This window comes from Plecotus auritus, assembly GCF_963455305.1.
Source record: "Plecotus auritus genome assembly, chromosome: 2".
Taxonomy (NCBI): domain Eukaryota; kingdom Metazoa; phylum Chordata; class Mammalia; order Chiroptera; family Vespertilionidae; genus Plecotus; species Plecotus auritus.
This window is the reverse complement of record NC_137771.1, coordinates 96,755,680-96,778,666: the sequence shown is the minus strand read 5'-3', so window position 1 is coordinate 96,778,666 and position 22,987 is coordinate 96,755,680. Positions and strand designations below refer to the sequence as shown.

The following is a 22,987-nucleotide window of genomic DNA, read 5'->3' as shown; positions in this document are numbered from 1 at the left end:
CCAGCGTCAGAGATTTTAGAACAGGATCACTTTAAACCTTTGAAGAGAAAGTGTGTGTATGTGTATGGGTATGCCTTTGTGCAAGCAAGAGAAAGAGAAAAATATAAAGCACACGATGAGGGATAAGGGGAGAGAGGGTGACGGAAAGCAGGCTCTGGGACAGCAGTGTGGTATGTGGACAATATGCTAACACACAGGGCCAATGGGGTGGATAGTTTGCACAAACTCAATGAGTTAAGCAGGTTTGGGAAATGTTTAGATGAAAGTTGTAAACACACAGGAGTTGGTTTGGGCAAACAGAAATGATTTTTTTGAATACAACATCTACGTTAACTAACCTATCCCGTAATATAGTTGGGTAAGATGTTAATAAAATATTCCTGCAAAGAACTATTTCAAACCACAATCATAAGACATTGATAAGAAGACTATTCGAGGGAGTAACTGATTTAGAGTGTCAGTATTTATATACATTTGTGTCCTCTAACAATGGCCTGCCAATGAAACAAACATTTCCTGACATTATCATGAAACCAGACATTCTGGGAGATTTATCAATATGTACAATCAAGTCCCATGGAACTGGACTCTATTTTTGGAACTTATTTACTCTACATAAAACTCTATACACCAAAGTCAACACTAACATTCTTTCATGCCTGTCCTAACTCATGTAAAGTTGTTTTTAAAAAGTATACAGCCTGTTTGCCAGCAGAAAACTATGGTGGGTTTGTGGATTAGTCATGGGCAGTAACAAACAACTCTTAGCAATTTCAGAACTTTAAACATCCAAGTTTATTTCCTGCTCAAACGATCTGCCTCCTGAGGCTGGTCGGGGGGCTCTTCCATCACTGTCACTTGGGATGCAGGCTGAAGAGCAGCCACGCTCTTGAACATTGCTGGTTGGTGTGTCAGAAGCCTAGAGGGTCTCTCACAGGTAAATAAACTACATCATTTCTGCTCTTGGTTCATTGGCCTGAACTAGACACATGGAACTGCCCAATCTCAAGGGAAAGAGTGGCAAAAGGCAACGATGACTTCCACACTTTTTTGTTGTTGTTAATCCTCACCTGAAGATATTTTTTCCATTGATTTTTTTTGTTTGTTTTTTTGTTTGTTTGTTTTAGAGGAAGAGAGTGGAAGAGAGGGAGGGAGAGCAAGAGAAACATCGATATGAGAGAGACACATCAATTGGTTGTGGGGGCCAGGGATTGAACCTGCAACTCAGGTACAGCCCTTGATAGGGAATCAAAGCTGCCACCCTTTGGTGTGCAGGCTGATACACTAACCACTGAGCAACAGGCCAGGGCGACTTCCACACTTTGTTATGTTGAGTTTTCAAAAATGTTTCAAATACACATCATATGTGACATGATCTCCTGGATACTTTGTGTCCTTAGAGAAATAGCTGATGTGTCTAGAGTCTAGACCATCTTCTGTGTCTCCTTCATAGAGTCTTAATACTATCACTGGGACAAACTAAAGTCCCACTGTGACCCAACATCGTTGGGAGATAAAAACAGAACCCTAACTTAGCAACTCTGCCTGGCCACTGACCCCGGTGCCAGCATCCCAGTGGAGTCGCAGCTCTCTGCAATTTTATTCCCTTATTTTCTTCTCAGGGACCTTTCACTGAGGCAGCTTTTTTTCTATTCTACCACAGGCTGGGCATGATCAATGACAGGAGAGCAGAACAGAGCTGAGCGAGTCACTTCGTGGTGAGGGCTTCAGGACCACTCCTCAGCACTGATGTGACAGTGGCCAAACTGGAAGCATGGGTAGCGACACCATGTGAAGCCCTGTCGGGTGAAGAGCAGGAACTCGCCAGCCAGACACACTGTCTCAATCTTAGTCCTATCACCAGCCCAGCAAACCTGGACAGGTGGCCCTCTTGTGGGAGGGGGACAGAAATAGCACCTTCTGTCCGGGGTCACTGTGAGGATGGAAGGAGGAGTCCAGAGCTCAGTAAGCACAGGGGCTTGTTTCTTCCTGTTCTTTTTCTTATCCCCATCATTTCGACCTCCCTTAAGCAGCTTCTTTCAAACTAATTTGCTACCACAAGGAGCAAGTCACATTTCTCACAATAATCCTGTAAGGTGGGTATAATTCCCCACTTAATTAACGAAAACACCGAGATGTCTCAGATCCACAGCTGCTGCCTGGGCCGCACTCCGCCCAGCGCTCTCCCTGGTCTGTGATGCCGTGGATACAGGGCCCCTTTCATGTAAGGAAATGACCCCGTCAAGGTCATCCCTCCACGTGTACCAGAACTCTCCGAAGAAGCTGTTCTGCTCAATCTGACAAACACGAGACAGTGTTTTCTCTACCAGAATACACTCAGTATGCTTGATGGAGTGGAGGCACCAACTCCCAGTCTGTGCAAGAGAGCCAGCCAGGCTCAAGCCTTCGGTGTTGGAGGTGAATTGGGGAAGAAAGGGTGGGGATGAAGACAGTGGGAGGGACTATCCCAGCCTGCAACTCAGATGCTGTAGTATTTTATTCCTGGCTTTGTCACATAGCCTAAACATACAACATGCTGACAGGCAAGGTGCATTTTGGTCCTAGTCTGATGCACTTTGTTACCTTTCCACCTTGACTAGAGTCACATTATTATTATTACTATTGTTATTATTATTATTTTAATCCTCACCTGAGAATAGAAAGAACTGAGCGGTGGGGGTGGGGGGAAGGAGAGAAACATCGATGTGAGAGAGACACATTGATTGGTTGCCTCCTGCATGCACCCTTGGGCAGAGGAACGAATGTGCAACCCAGGTACGTGCCCTTGACTGGGAATCGAGCCCATGACCCTTTGGTGCACAGGCTGATCCTCTAACCATAAGTGAGCACACTGGCCAGGACTAGAGCCATATTGTTTTGCCTGTGGCCTTATAAGGTGCCACAAGCCCACTCTGACCTTGTCTGTACTAGACTGGGAGGGTCCCCTGAAGCACAGGCGTGACCCAGGCTTCCTCTCACTGATCCAGTAGCAGCACTGTCTTCCCTCCCAACCAGGGAAGTTCTCTAGAACAGAGGCTGGCGAACTATAGCCAGTGGACCAAATTCAATCTGATGCCTGTTTTTGTAAATAAAGCTTTACTAGATCATTCATTTGTTTACCTATTATCTATGGCTGCTTTCATGCTACTCTGGCAGAATCAAGTTATGAGAGAAACCAAATGGCCCGCAAAACTCCAAATACTTACCACCTGGCCCTTTCCAGAAAGTCTGCTGAGCCCTGGCCTGGAGGACTGTGGCAAGGGGAGGTGAGGGAAGGAAAGAGCTCTGGCCAAACAAGAACGACACTGCTGCTGATTCCCATCCAAAGGCAGACCCTCAGGCCAAAGGGCGCGTCTCATTTAACAAATATCTTCTTACACTTGGACATAACAAGCCAGATAAACACAATCTCTGCCCTTTGGGAATTTACAATCATGTGTTGAACTGCCCTGGCCAGGTAGCTCACTTGGTTAGAGCATCGTCCTGATATGGCCAGTTGCTGGTTCAGTTTCCAGTCAGGGCACATAGAAGAACCAACCAATGAATGCATAAATAAGCGGAACAACCAAGTGATGTTTCTCTTTCTCTTTCTCTTTCTTCCTCTCTTCCTCCCTCCCTCCCTCCCTTCCTTCCTCTCTGTCTCTCAAATCAATTAAGAAACAAAATAAAATTGTGTGTTGGGGTAAAAATGGGGGCATAAAAGAAAGAGAAGAAATAGAGATATGTAAAAATTCAAGTACAGGACAAATCACAGTGATACTTTCACACAGCAGTGAAATAAGTGAATTACAGCTATAAAGGTCAACACATGTGCCTCAGGAATGATGCTAAGTAAAAAAAGCAAATACAGAAGAACATTGTTGTATGGTCCCACTTACTCAAAGTTCAAAAACATGCAAAATTAAGTGATAAATTGTTTATGAATACTAACAGATGAGGCAAAATTATAAAGAAAAGCAAGGGAAGGAGTAACACAAGAGCCAGGCTCGTGGTGAAAGGGAGGGCAGGAGTGAGGGGTGGAGAAGGGGCCCCAGGGCACCTCAAATGTAACGGTCGTGTCCTTCCTCTAAAGCTGGGTGGTGGGCACACACATGGGCATGGTGCCAGATCCTTCATATCCGACATCTATTAGTATTTTACGTCTACTCAATATTTAATCAAAGTAAAATGTGCAACTAGAATGGACATGCTGAGTGCTATGCTTTTGTAACGGAACAGGAGAGAGTGCTGTGGGCAGCCAGGGAGGGCCACTCACTCGGAGAAAATGCCGGGGAAGAACGGCACATATGCCCCGTGAGGACTTGATGAGCAAATTCCGCCCTGAGAAAAAGTCACAGAGAAGTGTTCTATCAAAGAAGAGCCTGTGTAGAGCTGAGAGACGCGGCAGATTATAGGGTTTTCAAGGAACTGAAACTGGCAAGTGAGGTGGCGCGCGGGGAAAGCAGGGCTGCAGGGTCCACTGGCCACAGGGAACGACCCTCTGCTCCCACAGCACCGTGAGCCTCTGGAAGAAGGAGGCCATGGGATAAAGGGGCACCATCAGAAGTGCCTTTGAAGACGATTCTTCTTGCTGCGGCAACATCAGTTTGTTCTGCGATCCTAAAGTCCCCTCAGGTTCTGCTGAGGTGAGAATAATGCCAGTAACTGTATGTATGCACCATCAGCATTTCAACAAACAACATCCAGAAGGTATCAGGCCAAGATGACAACCCTCCATTAACAGAGCGGCTGCTTCCCGACTCCTGGCTGCCATGAGCAAGAACACCACAGTGCTGTGTAAATACATTTACTGTACGTTGAACTAACTATTTGTGCATTAGTAGAGCTTACAATGGGAGAGACATTCCACAGCAAATCCACAAAGCACACAGTCCTTCTCTAAAATAAAGAATCTCCCACCATTTGTCAACTTTATGGTAACAGATTTTACTTCATCAGACTCCTTTTTAAACACTCACTGTAAAATGATTCCTGCAAATACAGTCTTAAAAATATAGATAAGTGAAAACTACGAATGTTATGAATACTTTAAAATCAGTTAGAAACACATTTCTCTGGCAGCAAGAACAAGCATGGATATATGTGCTGTAAAGAAAACAAAGCGTAAAAACAGCACTGCCATTTGGTTTCATCATCACACCACCTAGTTCAAGTTTATACCTTCATTACTATAAGGATGACCATATTTTTTTTGCCTCCTGCTACTTCTGTTTGAAAAAATGTCAACATATGCTTTTATTTATTAATGCTTGCAATAAGTTCTACCAAATCTTCAAAGACCGTCTCCAAGGAATATAGCAAAAGTCCTCAAAACTATATAATCCAGGAACTCCATTTGGGGGTACAAACCTAAAAGAACTGAAAGCAGGGTCTCAAACAGATACTTGTTACTCTGAACTTGGCTGTGGTAACATTACTCACAGTAGCCAAAAGGCAGCGCCACCTGAGTGTCCATCCCTGGATGAATGAATACACATAATGTGGCGTATATACATACTGTGGAAGATGATCCAACCTTAAAAAGGAAAGAAATTCTGACCCATGCTATAGCATGGACAAACCCTAAAGACATTATGCTCAATGAGTTAAGCCAATCACTAAAGGACTAATACTAGATTATTCCACTTATATGAGGTTCGCAGAGGAGAAAAATTCAGAGACAGAAAGTGGAAGAGTGGTTGACTGGGGGATAGTGTTTAACAGGGATAGTTTCAGTTTTGCAAGATGAAAAACTGAGATGGATGGTGGTGACGGTTACACAACAATGTGAAGGTACTTAATGCCACAGTGTCTCATACTGTACACTTAAAAATGGTTAAATTGGCAAATTTCACGTCATGTATATTTGGTCACAATAAAATAAAAAATTCCAAAGCATGGATATCTGAACACACCTGCTGCATTTATCACAGACCAGACTTGTCCCTCACTGTTGGACCTATCACCTTGGTGTCCTGAAAGGCTGAGGGCTTCTTATGGAAGTCCTCTGAGGTCGAGGCAAGTGCGTGGCCAGGGGTCAGGACTTCCCACGCACCCATCACAGCACCCAATACATGTGCTGCTACTGGCCCACATAAAAAAACAAAAGCCTCTGTGCTCAAGACAAAACATTCTTCAGAGGACACTTTGCTGCCAGGAGACATGCATTACAGCTGGGATGTTGTGAAAGCAAATGTCACCCAATTTTTTTCAGCTCATCTTCTCTAAAGCACATGCACAGAACAATCCACTAGGCTACCAAGATACTGCAACAGGTGCCAGCTCCAAGTTCAAGCAGGATGCTGCCAAATTAAATGCATCACACTGAATGGTGCAGCTCTCAAGTTCCGCATTAAATTGCAGTCCTTGCCAGATACAGAGAAGATATCTTAACAGGCTTTTAAAAACACACCTTTCCGCACTCCTCCTTGGTCTTTAATTACACGGCCTGGTGGATTTATTAACTGACCCAGCTCCACATTAGCTAAAAACGACATGACCCCACCCGGGTCCTGAAAGCAGCCATTAGGAGTCCAGAGCCCATCTGAGGAAAGGTGAGAGAGAGGCCGAGCAGCACTGAAGGAAGGCAGACAAACCTCAGAGGTGAAGAGAGAGACAAAGAAATTCACTTGTTCCACAAAAACCACAAACAGAGCTAACATTTATGAAACCTGTAAGTGGCACTGGGACCTCGCTTCTCTCTCTCCTCCTCAGAAGTGAGCCTGTTTGGAAATAAAGCAGACACGGGAGGCTCATGATTCCAAGACAGCCTTGTTCCTAGGGCCACAGAGGAGACTGGCACCACTGGGTGACAGCCGTGCCATGGGAGGGGGGCTCTGCAGGCCCTTGTTCCGCAGCAGCTGTGCCGAGCATGTTGACAGCCCAGCTCAGAGTGGCTTTGAGGGCCAAGCCTTTAGTTCTGCAGATGAAGAAAGTGAGTCTGTCTGTCTGTCTGTTCCAGCAATCCCACTTCGGGATATGTATCCACAAAAAAATGAAGGCAGGATCTTAAAGAGATATCTCTACAAAAGAGATAGTTATCCCCCATATTCACAATAGCCAGAAGGTGGAAGCAACCCAAGTGTCCATGGACAGATAAATGGATAAACAAAATGTGGCCTATACATATACTAGAATAGTATTCGGACTTAAAAAGGAAATTTTGACACATGCTGCACGAATGAGCCTTGAGGACATCATGCTCAGTGAAATAAGCCAGTCACAAAAGGACAAATATTCTGTGATTCCCCTTATATGAGGTCCCTGGAGTAGTGAGATTCAGAGACAGAAAGTAGATGGCGGTTGTGGGCCTGGGGAGGGGATGGGAAGCTCGTGTTTAATGGGCACAGAGTTTCAGCTGTGGATGGAAGGTGGTGGTGTTGCACAACAGTGTCAATGTACTTAACACAACTAACCTATACATGTAGGAATGGTTCAGATGGAAAATTTTATATTATGTCTTTTACCACAATTAAAAAATTTTAAGTGAATGCAGAAAATGAGTGTGAAAAGAGAAGGTAGCTAGTGAATTCTGAGTGAGCAGCCAGAGAAGGGCTCTCAGGAGGGAAGGAGGGAGGGAGATGGGCTCAATGTCTGTACGGATTTCTCTGGACTCTTCCTGCTGCTCTCTGACCGCCCCACATCCCCACCTTTGCAGGCGGTGTTCCTGCATCACCTCCTCCTCCCACCTCAGGAAGGTCTGAACTGGGCGGGGATGGAGTTCAGCGTGGTTATCTGGCCTGGGGCCCGTGCAGGAGGAAGTACAGGGAAAGGCTGCCCTTCCTGAGCGAAGGCATCAGAGCAGACCTGTGCAGACCAGGCACTGGGGGTGATGGGATCTGCACTTGCATTTCAAGTTGTTGCCAAGTGCTTGAAACCCGCCCACTTAACGCCGTATAAGCAAGTGGAAAACTGCCTTGCTGGAACCAGCTTCACAGATTTGGCTGCACTGTTTGCCTTTTTCCATCGATTTTTAGAGACAGGAAGGGAAGGAGGGAGGGAGAGAGTGAAAGTGACAGAATTCTGCATTTCAGAAAAGACCCAGCTTGGGATGAAACGAGCAGACTGCTCCTGCCATGGCATCACCAGGACAGCTGCCACCATCTGTCCGTCGGCTCATCTGGAGCAGCCACCAGCTGTGCGCCACGGTCAGTCATAAGGGAACGGCCTTTCTTTACATCTTCTCGGCCTAAACTAAACCTCATATCCAATGTCACTGAGGAAGAAAATGCATGATTGCCGAGAAAACTCACATTCAGCCATCTCAAGGAATCGGCCTCCGATTACAGAACTCACTAGTACGACTTTTAAAGGTCCCCCTCCATAAGAATGCAGAGACAGGGGCCAGGAGGCACCGCACGGAGGTGACGTCAGCGCTAGGCCCCCTTCCGGCTCAGGGAGCGGAGGTGACGTCAGCACTGGGGCCCCTTCCGGCGTGGGGCACTTAAAGATTGGGTCGCTGGGTCACAGGCGCTGAGGGATGTAGCACGGGGTTCGTGGCCCCAGCTGAATCCAACGCCCGCGTGTCTGCCCCCTGGAGACACCCAGCCCACCCCCAAGCTGAAGCTGCAGGGTATTGAGGTACCAGCTAGATGTGTTCTCACAAAGGACCGGTGGCGGCACAGGGCAATGGGGCTCCTGCCAGTAACAGGGAGACTGACACGGTGGAGCTGGCTGAACTGGGACCCCTGCTAGAAGAGAAGGACAAACGGGGAATCGCTGACCCAGCCAAAGCTGAAGCAGAGCAAGCATGCCCAGTGCCCCAGGAGGAGGAGGAGGAGGAGGAGGAAGAGGAGGAGGTGGAGGTGAGGGTCCTGACACTTCCCCTGCAAGCATACCGTGCTATGGAAAAGATGGAGGAGTTTGTGTATAAGGTCTGGGAGGGACGCTGGAGGGTCATCCCGTACGATGTGCTCCCCGACTGGCTGAAGGACAACGATTACCTGCTCCACGGCCACAGGCCGCCCATGCCCTCCTTCCGGGCCTGCTTCAGGAGCATCTTCCGCATCCACACAGAAACGGGCAATATCTGGACCCATCTGCTTGGTTTTGTGCTGTTTCTGTTTCTGGGAATCTTGACGATGCTGAGACCAAACATGTACTTCATGGACCCCCTGCAGGAGAAGGTGGTGTTGGGGATGTTCTTCCTGAGCACGCTGCTCTGCCTCAGCTTCTCCTGGCTCTTTCACACTGTCTACTGTCACTCAGAGAAAGTCTCTCAGACCTTTTCCAAACTGGATTATTCAGGGATTGCCATACTGATTATGGGGAGCTTTGTCCCCTGGCTCTATTACTCCTTCTACTGCTCCCCACAGTCACGGCTCATCTACCTCTCCCTCATCTGTGTCCTGGGCATTTCCGCCATTATTGTGGCACAGTGGGACCGGTTTGCCACTCCTAAACACCGGCAGACAAGAGCAGGGGTGTTCCTGGGCCTGGGCTTGAGCGGCATTGTGCCCACCATGCACTTTACCATCACTGAGGGCTTTGTCAAGGCCACCACCGTGGGCCAGATGGGCTGGTTCTTCCTCATGGCTGTGATGTACATCACCGGGGCTGGCCTCTTTGCTGCTCGAATCCCTGAGCGCTTCTGTCCTGGAAAGTTTGACATATGGTTCCAGTCACATCAGATTTTTCATGTCCTGGTGGTGGCAGCAGCCTTTGTCCACTTCTACGGGGTCTCCAACCTTCAGGAATTCCGCTACAGCCTGAAAGGCAGCTGTACTGATGACTCTCTTCTCTGAGCCTCCCCCGCAAGGCTGGAGGAAAACTTCCCAAGTGCTTTCAAAAATAACTTCTTTGCTGAAGTAAAAGGAAGCGTCCGAGTTGTCTGTTTCTAGAAGAAACCTCTTAGAGAATTCAGTGCCAGCCAGGCTTCAGCCCACCTTTCCACCTCAGGGCAGGGGGATAAGCTTTCCCTGTCCCTCACCGAGGAAAGGGTGATCCACCTGGCCATGCCCTTCCTTAGCAGCCCTCCTCAGCAAGGCAACTCTGTCCCCTTGGCACAGAGTGCTTTGAAGCTCGTGTTGAGATTTTATCCCTCCTCCAACCATTTTGGGGAAAAATGATGGACTGGGATTCTTCAGAAATTCTATTTCTGAAAGAAAATGTCCCTCCCTTACCCCTGTCCTTACTTTGTAACCTGGCTTAGAACAGGCCATCCATTTTGTAGCATACTTTTCAGAAACGATTGTAACCTGTCCCGTCTTTCTGGGGCCTGGATCTGCTGACAGCAGGAAGAAGTCACCAACTTTGAGACAGCCAGCTAATCATGGAAGTGTGTCCAGGCTTCAGATAACTTGAGTTTTAATTTTTTTTCTTGGCAGAGTAATGTAAAATTATCATTGCTGTGTATCCTGATGCAAAGGCTATGATGATAAAAGGAAGTACAGAAAAAAAAAAAAAGCAGAGAGTGCTAAGCACATCCTGGGCCCCACCCCCTCTTCCCTTCATGCCCAAACCTCGTCAAGTTCTAGTGTGAGGCAGTGTGCAGGCCAAGCATTCTGTTCACGTCTGCAATCACCTTAGTCCACAGGCTCTCCCACAAGAAGTAAACCCAGTGCTGCCAGGGGCCCAGAGGTCTGGGTATTCTTGGTGCTTACCCGAGGCTTAAATATCTTCGAAGGAGTAACCAGGCTGAGATGTGTCGCTTGTGGCCCCCTCAGTCCGTCTCCTATGCCAAGGGCTAGATGGAAACTGGGAGCTGGCATCTCCCCCATGCTGGATCCTTGGCATTCCTGTCTGGTATGCACAACTGAACCCCAAGTGAGGATGTAGAGTATTTAGAACTTGTCTCTTTAAATTTTCTAAACATTACTTTCAGGTCTTGTAGGCTTGACAGAATTTGAGCCAAGGACGCTAACCTGATGTGGGAGTCCTGCCCGAAAGCCCTGCACACCAACGCGAATTACCCAGCATGATCACTGTTGACGCCGGTTCCACTCTGCAAGTGAACTGCATCGATGGAATGTAGAGAAACGATACCCTGACTCTTCACAATGATGGAAAGTTTCTTAAACTTACCCAATACCCACTGACAAGAGTTTTCCCATTTTTTGTGATGATTACTCATTCCTCAGAAGTTCTTACTGAGTATCTACTGGGGGCAAGCACTATGCTCCATACGGAGGATGGAGGAGCAGCTGCAGCCCCTCTCATGGGATTATGGCGAAGACAAAAGCCAAGACTCAGGGAGAGTCGACTAATAATGGTAAGATAGGAAAAGGAAGATAGTGACCCATGTTATCATTCATTATGGACCATCCCCCATTTTGTGCTCGTTAAAACATTACTTGCACACATAATGTCCTCACCAAGTCACTGAGAACTTATTCTGACTGCTATGAATTTATCAATCAATAGTTGTAGGATACTGTTGAGGGATCAGTTTAGAATCCAACCAATTTTTTTGGCATCCAGTTTATGCCAAAAATTTTAGCAAATTATCTCTACTATTCACATATGTGACAGTATCAATTGTCCTTTTTCCTCATGTTTAATATGTGGGAATTGAACTAAGAGAACTCTAGTTCATCCAGCTGTAATATTTTACAATTACATCTATTCTGTTATAGTGCTGCATAGATTTTCATCATGTTCCATAAATTCATTCATTCATTCATTCAGCCAACTCATATATAGACACTCATTCTGTCCAGGTACAAATATACATACTGAAGATACAGTGGAGAACAAGAATAATAAGTTCCTGCTTTGGTGGAGTTCACTAGAGCAACTAGGAGGTTTGAATGGGGATGCAAATAAATAAATATATTTTCAGGGAGTGGTAGATGCTTGAAAAAAGGTAGATGACTCTAAAGGAATTATTTGGGTGATGAGTATATGGGTGGTATGAGAAAGCTCTGCAGATGTCACATGAGAAGAATCATAGGGAAGCTACTGTTGTCTATCACAGAGGGTTTGACATTGGTAAGTGTATAAATATCAGCCTGGTTGTAAGAGAAGAATTAGCTGTAGAGATCTGAGTGGGAAGCAGGAAGATCCACCAGGAAGTGCTATGGTTTTCCAGGCAAGAAACGAGGTGGCTTTGCCACAGAGGGCTGCAGTGGAGGTAGAGAGAAAGTGAGGAATTCAGGATACAATTTGGAGAAAGAGCTGAGAGGACTTGCTGATCAAGGGGGAGAGTGAAGAATAAAGGCTGACACAAATGTTTCCGGCTTGAGCAATTACATGAGTGGTGGGTCTATTTATTGAGATTGGAAAGACTGGAATGAGGGTTCTGTTTGGCCACACTACATTTGAAAGATACATTGGACATCCAAGTACAATCTCAACAAGGGAGCTGGATATGTGAATCTGAAACTTGGTGGAAATGTCAGAGGCGGTGACAGAGATCACACAGAGATTATTTAATTACACATTTCCAGCACAGCTGACCGAGAGTGGCCATGGGCTACTTGTGGTTACTCAAATTTAATTAATTAAAATGAACTAAAGTTAGATTCAGTTCCTTAGTCACAGTAGCCACATCTCAAGTGCTCACTACTGCCACATGTGCCTGGCAGCCAGAGCGCTGCATGGTGCAGACACCATTCCCATCACTGCAGCGAGTTCTTGTGCAGAACTCTGCTCTAAACCTCTTTACAATAGTTTACCATCATTGATCTGCCTTCTCTCGTAAGGTATGTGTGAGAGAGAATTGGGGAAATAATAAAACCATGCATTTCCCCACTTGGTTTCATTTGTTTCATTCATAACTTAGACATGTACCAACCATTGTTCCTGCTCCTTTGCCCAAATTCTTCAGGTTCATGTTTATAAACTGTTCCTAATAACTTTCAACTGAAGAGATCAGAGGTCTGCATAACTTTTTGGAAGGTAATTAATTATCCCAAGGTTTTCCATTGTTCTTTCATTCCAAGTTGCCTTACCATCCCTTTTAAAAAGGGGATGGGAGCCTGGCCAGTATGGCTCAGTGGTTGAGCATTGACCTATGAACCAGGAGGTCGAGGTTCAATTCCCGGTCAGGGCACATGCCTGGGTTGCAGGCTCGATCCCCAGTAAGGGGCATGCAGGAGGCAGCCAATCAATGATTCTCTCTCATCATTGATGTTTCTATACCTCTCTCCCTCTCCCTTCCTCTCTGAAATCAATAAAAAATATTTTTAAAAGGGGGTGGGAGAGTGATGGGAACCAAGGGGATATCTTCCAGCCTGCTGAAGGCAGCAGTGCCTCACTCTGCACACTTTCCCCCCACCTCCCCGCAGACGCCAGGGCAGCAGTGATGGAACGAAAAGCCAACTGTGCAAACATTCACTTCCACTGTCACAAGGTACACAGCAAACATGCCAAAAAGGAGAGCTTGGAAAAACAGCAAAAGAGCAATTATTCCCTGAAGAGAACATGAAATAAGAACCTACAGTGACCCCACAAAGGAAATGGAAAATCCGATCCAGCCACAGGTCAGAGAACACCACTGTGTTTTGGGGTAATGATTACAAAGGGAAAACAGGGTTTGGGCACTGTGAGATCCCAGGACTCCAGCTTGGGCCTCCCTGGGTGGCGCATTCTGTAATTCGATTAAATCCTTTGAAAGAACAACACTCACGTCTCCTAGAGTAACCTGATTCTTCGGACAACCCCAAGCTCACATGAAACTTCTGACAATAACCCTTCTACGTGGTGGGTCTGTGGTGTTGCATCGGACTCAAGAAGCCCAAGTGAAATGAGAAAACTGAAAGATTGCTGAGAAGACCATCTTTTCAGTGACAAAACCGCCAAGAAGCAGAGTGATCTGGGTGCATTTCGTTTACGGGAAATACAGACATGGAAGTCTAGTTCTCCACTTAATTTTTTTTCAGGGGTGCCTTCTTCATCAAAGAGGAAATTACTGGTTCAAGCTTGTTTAATGGCACAAACCATTACTATTACTGCTTTATGGCAGCCCAAATAACAAAGCCAGCGATAGCTCTCAAGCACGTCATCCGGTGCACTTGTCCATCGGTGGCCTGAGCCCTGGGGGAGCTTCCCAGCCCCTTCTCTGCTGCATCTCTGCACAGCCTCTGTATGATGACTCCCTGGGCAGAGGTCACACCGGGCGGGCTGAGCTCCTTGGGAAGAGGAGCTGTTAGGAAGGTACCTCACCCTCAGGATGTTGGAGAACAAGGCCAGAGGCCAAGGGGAATCTGAATCGTGGAAGGGACAGGGGAACAGGGAGCAGGCATGTGCCCAGTCACCCACACAGTGGTGCAGTGGGCAGGAATGAGAATAGGGACAGTGGGTCACCAGGGGGCTAGACTCTGGAATGCTGGTTCCTGAAGCAGGCTGGGAAAACTGTGCATCTGTGGATGCATTCTTGGCAGTCTATGAGAATTTTCAAACTTTATGTTCTCAGGTCAATGAAAATCTTAGTGTACATTAATATAAGTGTAACTTGGGTGGTCTGGATAAGCCGCTATAACCTAGATTTCTGAGTCCACGCCACATCTAGATTTGCACTTGCAAAGACCAAAGGTCACTGTGAAAGGCCACACAAATGAACTTAATGGTGGTTTGAATAAAGAGCAGAAGAACTGCGGTACCACGTTGTACAGTGATTGAGCCTGGTGTTAGGCTGAGTGCATGAGCGTGTGCCTGTGGTTTCTGTAAGACCAGCTCACTAGCAGAAGAGCACTAGGAAACAAGCAATAATGTAGGTTCCTCGTCTCATTTCCAGCCATCAGTGGACTAAATACCTATTTAATCTTTAATGCCACAAACCAAGCTTTCTCTTCAGGAGAAGCGGGCAGGTTAAGAGAGCTGTCAGGAGGCAGCCATCAGCGTGAGTGATGGAAGCGTGCTTATGAGCAGTGGGAAAATATGGAGGTTGAGTATGCCATGCTGGCAAAGCCTTCAAATTGTTAACGCCGTTTTAGACAAAATCTGTGAAACGAGGCATTGTATGCACTGGAATTTTTCAAGTCTAAATGCCAAAAGAGATAAAATATGAAACTGAATGTGAAGCTACCCCTTCCTGCTATTTAACCAGCAAGGGTGACTCTGTTCCAGGAGACAACCACCATCCATCATATCCACGGACCACCATTAATTTGCATTACATTCATTTTGAAATTGGATATTGTTAACATTTGGTCTTAGACTTACTTAGTAGCCCAAACTCCTTATGGGATGTTTGCACACATTTAAATGATATTATAACAACACTAGAGGCCCAATGCACGAAATTTGTGTGTGTGTGTGGGAGGGCCCTCAGCCCAACCTGCACCCTCTGCAATCTGGGAGCCCTCAGGGGATGTCCTACTGACGGCTTAGAACTGCTCCCCCCAGAGCGGGCCTAAACTGCAGTCTGGCCTCCCTCTGCAGGAGGCAACCAGGCTGATCAGGAGAAGGCGCGGCCCCCATCACCCCACTGCTGCTGCCACTGCTGGCTGCCGCAGCCGCCAAGCTGTTTTCATTAACACTCAGTGCAATGACAACGTTCTTTAGGCATTTTCAAGATGTCTCTTTCATAGGATATGACAGTTCTTTCTTTTTTTTAATCCTCACCTGAGGATATTTTTCCATTGATTTTTAGAGAGTGTGGAAGAGAGAGGGATAAACAGAAACATGAATGTGAGAGGGACACTTCGATTGGTTGCCTCCTACATGAGCCCTGACCTGGGCCCCAGCCAGGGAGGAGCCTGCAATCTAGGTACATGCCCTTGATCAGAATCAAACCCAGACCCTGCAGTCGGCAGGCCGAGGCTCTATCCACTGAGCAAAACCGGCTAGGGCAGGATATGACATTTCCTAGCCCCTCCAGCAGCGGACCTTCATTTTTTCCTCCAGGAGTGAGGTGGAAAAACCCTAGATCACCTTCTTGGATTCTCATTATGCAAGTTACCAAGAACACTGTGAGTGGCGTACCAGAAACTTAGCCAATGAGCGGTAAAAAAAGGTGTTTCCTCTGCAGCTCATGCACAGAGGCAGGACTGCTGGTGCACCCTGGCGAGCCAGCAGGCCCAACTTGCTCCCCATTTTCTGCGGGCAGGCCTGCCTGCTCACTGTAGTTGCGCTCCAGCAGACAGGCCCGCCCTGCTCCCCGCTCTCTGCGGGCAGGCCTGCCTGCCCACCACAGCTGCCACTGCGCCCCAGCAGGCAGGCCCACACTGCTCTGCAAGCCCTGCTCCACCCTGCTGCGTGCGCAGCCTCCTCCTGAGCCAGTGGTGACTGTTATGGCGTCCTGGCTCATTTGCATATTACCTCTTTATATATACATATATATAGATATTTAAGTCAAAGGAGAAGAGGGCTGTTTGGACCAACTCAGCAGTTAAGAAGCATGAGCCGAAGACAGAAGGAAGGCCAAGAGACATATGAAAACATGCTCAAAGTCACTAATTATCCGAGAGATGCAAATCAAAACGACAATGTGGTACCATCTCAAATCTGTCAGAATGGCAATCATCAACAAATCAACAAATGACAAGTGCTGGCGAGGATGCGGAGAACAAGGAACCCTCGTGCACTGCTGGTGGGAATGCAGACTGGTGCAGCCACTGTGGAGAACAGTATGGAGTTTCCTCAAAAAACTAAAAATGGAACTCCCATTTGACCCAGTGATCCCACTTCTAGGAATGTATCCCAAGAAACTAGAAACACCAATCAGAAAGGATATATGCACCCCTATGTTCATAGCAGCACAATTCACCATAGCTAAGATTTGGAAACAGCCCAAATGCTCATCAGCAGATGAGTGGATTAGAAAACTATAATACATCTACATAATGGAATACTACGTTGCTATAAAAAAGAAGGAATTCTTACCATTTGCAGCAGCATGGATGGACCTGGAGAGCATTATGTTAAGTGAAATAAGCCAGGCAATGAAAGAAAAATACCACATGATCTCACTCATTTATGGAAAATAAAGAACATTATAACCTGATAAACAAAAAGATAAATACAGAGGCAGTAACGCACCGAACAGACTGTCAAATTACAGAGGGAAGGCTGGGGAGTGTTGGGGAGGGGGGGAAAGAGATCAACCAAAGGACTTGTATGCATGCATATAAGCACAACCAATGGTCACAAGACACTGGGGGGGTGGGATGAGGGCATGCAACGGGGTAGAGGAGGCTGGGGGAAGGTCAATGGGGGAAAAAAAGGAGATATATGTACTACTACATGTAATACTTTAAACAATAAAAATAAAAATAAAAAAAAAGAAGCATGAGCCCTAGAGCCACAGAGACCTGCGCCGTCTCCTCTTGGTATGTGACCTGGGCAAGTTACTTCACCTACACTCAGGTTTCCATTTGTGAAATGGGGACAATAATAGTACCCAGATCATAGGATTCTGGGGTGGACTGAATGAAATACCAATATTGTACTCAGCACAGCATCAAAGTACACTGTAAAAGTCTAATAAATGTTAGTTCTTGCTTAAAGACCGTGATAGTGAAGTAGATACGGTCCAGAGATTAGGGGTCTTAGTTTCCTTATCTGTAAAATGAAGCTATTAGTAGGATCTGCTTTATATAGTCAATATAAAATTTTTAAAATATGTGTGTGTAAGTAACCCAGCCCAGTACCTAAACTTAGAAAATGCTCAATAACTAGCTATTACTGTTATCAAACAACTATCATCATGACCTCTTCAGTCTCTCCGTTTTACTCCTTACTATCATGTTCGTGCCGTGCACGTGCTAGAGGGCCCAGGAAGGGAGGTCTCAGTGCAAGGCTCACCTCGGCTATTCTCTGCCTAACCCTGCACATCAGACTGTCTGATTCTTTCCAACAGGAAAGAATTGAGTCTATCTATCTATCTATCTATCTATCTATCTATCTATCTATCTACCTACCTACCTACCTATCTATGCTTGCAAGGAAGTGATATATGCAAGAAGACAAAATCATGCTTCAGGCACTAAGGCCAGCTAAATAGAGAGCAAATGACTAGGGATGAAGGGCCAGGGGCCTCCCAACAAGCACCTCCCATGTAGTAAGAACAGTCACATACTCCCACCCAAACACAAAGAAGCCAAGAATATGTATCAACACGGATAAGTTATATCTACCCCCATGTTCTCCTTCATCTCATGAGCCCCTTGTAGCATCTGCATTTTGAGCCCAGGAATGCCAGTTTGACAAATTAAATAGATGCCAGGGAAGAAACAGTCATGAATCCCAAGTCACACCGGAACTAGCAAAATTTCTCTCTTCTGTAAGAATGATATGGCTGGGGAGCTAGGCTGGAAGGAACTGGTCCTTAGTTCCTCCCCTGCCCGTGGTCTGGAGGGAGTTCTGAGCCCTTGCCTAGACCTGACCCCCAACAAATATCAAGCAGAGATGCTTCCCAAAGGCACCGGTTGAAGGGATGCAGCACCTTTCAGCTTTCACAAGAGTGGGCAGAACGAACTTCGGCTGGACACAGGCATCTTTCCTACAAGAATCATTGAAGGCCCACAGCGTGGGAGACGAAGGGGATGCAGAGCCCTCAGAGACCCATGATTTTCAGGTCTCTGTGTTCCGTGCAGAAGGATCAGAGGGGACACCACTCCTGGGCCTATGAGCTGTCCTACTTGGTTACCAGGGAATGCCGCGCAGACAGCAGAGCATCCCGACCCAGTGTAACCCTTTCCTGGCTCCTCAGACTCCCTAGGCTGGCTTCTATCAGGGTAGAGGTCACAGTTTTAAAGACTCCCAGAGGGTCTGTGAGTCCGACTTCACAGACTAACACCAGAAAGGCACCCAGGGTCTCGGCCAATGGGAGCAGCAAACATGGCAAAGGGAGAGTCTGCCTGCCAGCCATGAGTTGACTCCAGAGAGAAGAGATGGGTGGGTCTGCACAACCCAGAAAGAGCCTAACAGGACATCACTGCTCAGCCTCGGGCACATGGACCCTAAAGGCCGATCTGGATTGGGAGGGCTTGTTCACACAGTGAGGGCTTCTCCAGCAGGGTCATCGAAACCAGCCAACCAATATGTGTAGGTCTTACATGTTCCTGGACCAGCAATTGGAAGGTGGTGCTTGAACAGCTTTTCCTCTCGGAGACTCATTTGGAAACACAACAGAAAACAAACCCTGTACTATTTCAAAGCAACACTTCTCACACAGGTACCTATCCTGGGAGCACACAGATCATATCACAAATAAACTGCCATCATCCTGACATGACGGAAGGCAAACGAAGATTCACAGCAGAACACAACCACCGAAAGGACAGAGCAGGTCAGCAGCTGCAGGAGGAGACACCAAGCAGGCTGCATGAATTCACATTTAAAAGTACAGAGAAAATGTGTAGAGGCATGTTTTACAAAGCAGAATTGGTAATACAGGGAAGAGAAAGGGAGAGCTTTTGTGAACATGTGAAAGAGAAATCTTGACAATGGCTACCAGTGTTCTATTTCTTCAGTATCTTTTCTCAGAGATTAACGGAGTATTCTGGGTGTGATGAATACTCGGGTGTTGCTGTCCATGAGAGCCAAGGTTCCTGTGTATGATTTGTCCAGGAGAGTTTTTCCATTGGTCTATTACCTTTTCCCAGCCCTGACATGGTTCGGACTTTTAAAGTGTAGTCTATGGAGCTCTGAACGGATGTTAAGGGAGAGGTACTTTATCAAGCTGGCCACAAGAGAGTCTATCATGAAGCAAGCTCTTAGCCCATCCTCCAATGTGACCATAAGCTAGTAGCCAGCCCCAATTCAGAATTCCTCTTCAGTGATGTTTTCCAAGCTTGCTGCAACCACAGAGAAGCCCTCACCTGAGAGGGCCGACTGCCAGAGGAAGGGTTAGCCCAGCCCGAGCTGCACATAGACAGAAGCAGCCCACAAACACACTTGCCCACCATTTCTCTATATTCACGGTTTACGATGGCGATGACATTCATGCTCTTGACCCTGTGCACAATCTTTCATCAGTGAGAAAAGTGGTTGAGCGTTAAGTACCTTATCCAAGATCACAGTGCAAGAGTGGTGGGGCTTGGCTTATGGCCAGCACTGGGATCTCCAGTCAACTGCTGACTGTGATCGTGCACATGAGCTCACGTGGCCGGCCGGGCCAGATGCACGGCAAGGCTTGGCTCTGCCTTCAGTGCTGTTCCCCTGGCACCCAATTGTTGTTCCCTTGGCATCATGTGGAGAATAAACAGGCATGTAACGCAACTGCAGTTCCGAATTCCTAGTTACTGAGCCATAATAACTTAGTTTCAGGTGACTTGGGGAAAAAAGTCATTACTGATTTGGCTTCCAATTCAATTTTTTCTACCCAATTATGATGAACATTGACCATTGTTAAAAACATGATTTTCTTGCACAAAAAAAGTGAATGTATTTAAGCCATTGAACCATACACTTAAAAGTTGTAGAAATGGTAAATTTTATTTTATCACAATAAGAAATGTATTTTCTTTCTAAAACATTTGATATAATAACAAGACAGTACTCTTCTGGGTAATACATGAATTAAAACCTTTGCTTGAAATAATTTAGATTACATTAATCACTAAACTGAATTAAAGTTGTGTTTGCTCCAGTTACCTCTGACCTACTGGGCAATGGTTGCTACATCCCATGGACATTTCTCAATCCTTGTCTTGCATCATGTGACTCTCTCATCAGGCACCCTCCTTAACTCCCTGGTTATCAGCCTATTCGTACTTTCCACTGACCAGTCAGGCTATTCCATCCTCTCTCCCTCAACTGGTTCTCCTATCTCCACTCAGTTACTTCTCCAGGTGATTTCAGCTATTCCACCGGCTCCTAACCACCACAGTACCCAGAATGCACCAGGCTCAGTCAGTCTCTAACCATCCACAGCACCCAAAACACACTGGGCTCCTTTGGCCTCTGAGCACCCACAGCAAATAGCAAACATCTACCCTCCTACAAAACTCATGACTCAGAGGTCACTTTCCAACACTCTTCCTCTAACCAGGGCCTGTGCCTGCATCTTTACTCACTAACCTGAGTGTCCTGGAGGCAGGAAAGTGGGTCTGTCTGTGTGTGCATGGCATCTGGCAATGGCCGGTAAGCACTCAAGGTAACCAATTGTCGTTCCCCTGGCATCCAGTAAGCCCTCAAATGTTTGTCAAGCAAATGAGTGAGGGGAAAAGAAGTCTTGTATTTCCACGAGAGTCGCCAATGAACAAAACAAACTATCTGCAGTGGAGTTTATCTGGCATGACAGAGAGTGACACAGCGGCTAACTACATCATGTGAGTTATAGTATGGCACTGCATCATCTGAGTTACGCTTCTCTCTGTCCTCTCAGCCCAGATCATGTTTTTTGCTAACATCTCATATAAGACTTGGCAAACCAGTAATGATTTTACTTCCCCCCATGTATGTTTTGAAGAAGCCTGGTGTCCTTACTTGGTTTCAAAGTGACTGATTTATTTCCTCTCTCTTTTATTTTGTATCAAGAGTGAAAAATAAAACAAAATAAAATCAGTCCAATATTGCTCTCTTACTTCTCCTCAACCCCCTGTTCTAGGCAGTACAGCTTTTAGCTTTATGTCTCATCCTGTTTTTCTAGGTGAGAACAGAAAATTCTATAGAGTGCAATAGGCTTCCTGGAATAGACCTGTGAGTCTACCCAGCGAAAGTACAGTAAGAAAGGAGACTTGAGCGAGCCATAGGGGTTGGGAAGGGAGTTGTTGACATGAGGTCTAGAACCATGGGGAAAGGGAGGCTGTTAACTATTAATCCTCCCCTATCACTCCATCTCTTCCCAGATCACCCTGGTAGACACAGCGTAGCAGCCTCACAGAAAGCAAAGATGGAAGTCCAACAACTCTAAAGTGTGGGTATGAGAAGGACATCATTGGGGAGCAAGCACCCCTGGTTTCATGCCCCCCTTCCAAAAGCTATGAAATCTTCAACCCTGAAGGAGGCTTACTAGTTGAGCTTAGAATTCAAAAGCCACAGAATTCTAAAACTGGAAGGTACAAGGAGACAGTGGTTTTCCATTTGGTTTTGTTGTTATGTTATTTTTGCAGCAGTATTAAATAGGGTCATATAGAATCCATTTGTTTTTGTTTTCTACCCATTTCTCCCTACAAATGGCTCAAGGAATTGAAAACCAGTGCCCCAACTTTACAGAGTAGGAGACAGAGGCTTAGAAATAAAGCAATTTATCAGACACAGAGTCGGTCCACTGTGGAGCCTATGCTACAGCTCAGATCTCCTGATTTCCAGATCTTTCCGCTTCCCCTTATAGTGTGAGGAACAGCTTCATTTCAAATGAAGCACTCACACACCAGTCTGGGGGAAACTTAGTCCTTAGGGACACACAGATTTAATAACATCCTCCACCAAATACTCTAATTTTAAAATGCAGATATCTACATATTTGCTGTTTTTCCTTCTGATTTTGAGATAGAACTATCTTCAATGAATTCAAAACACCCCAAAAAAATGTGCACTTAGAAGCTTATTTATACACTAGAGGCCGGGTGCACGAAATTCGTGCACGGGGGTGTGTGTCCCTCAGCCCAGCCTGCACCCTCTCCAATCTGGGACCCCTCAAGGGATGTCCAACTGCCCGTTTAGGCCTGATCCAACTGGGATCAGGCCTAAACGGGCAGTCGGACATCCCTCTCACAATCCATGACTGCTGGCTCCCAACTGCTTGCCTGATTGCCCCTAACTGCTTCTGCCTGCCAGTCTGATCACCCCCTAACCACTTCCCTGCCAGCCTGATTGATGCCTACTGCTCCCCTGCCAGCCTGTTTGCCCCTAACTGCCCTCCCCTGCAGGCCTGGTCACCCCTAACTGCCCTCCCCTGCACACCTGGTCCCCCCCAACTGCTATCCCCTGCAGGCCTGGGTCCCCCCAACTGCCCTTCCCTGCAGGCCTGATCGCCTCCAACTTCCCTCCTCTGCCAGCCTGGTCACCCCTAACTGCCCTCCCCTGCTGGCCTGATTGCCCACAACTGCCCTCCCTTGCAGAACTGGTCCCTCCCAACTGCCCTCCCCTGCTGGCCATCTTGTGGCGGCCATCTTGTGTCCACATGGGGGCAGTCATCTTTGACCACATGGGGGCAGCCATCTTGTGTGTTGGAGTGTTG

The 22,987-nt window shown here is 46.7% G+C and overlaps 2 protein-coding genes across 7 annotated transcripts in view; one reads left to right on the top strand and one right to left on the bottom strand.

The window, feature by feature from the left end:
- SLC22A23 (solute carrier family 22 member 23) overlaps positions 1-22,987 on the bottom strand; it is a gene marked incomplete at its 3' end in the record, with an annotated part of 186,367 nt that overhangs the window by 109,527 nt on the left and 53,853 nt on the right. The window lies entirely within an intron of this gene.
- Positions 8,571-9,722, top strand: LOC308241591 (adiponectin receptor protein 1-like; the record flags this gene model as incomplete). Its single annotated transcript, XM_080655096.1, has 1 exon — positions 8,571-9,722. One exon carries the CDS (start codon positions 8,571-8,573, stop codon positions 9,720-9,722), a length of 1,152 nt encoding a protein of 383 aa, XP_080511222.1.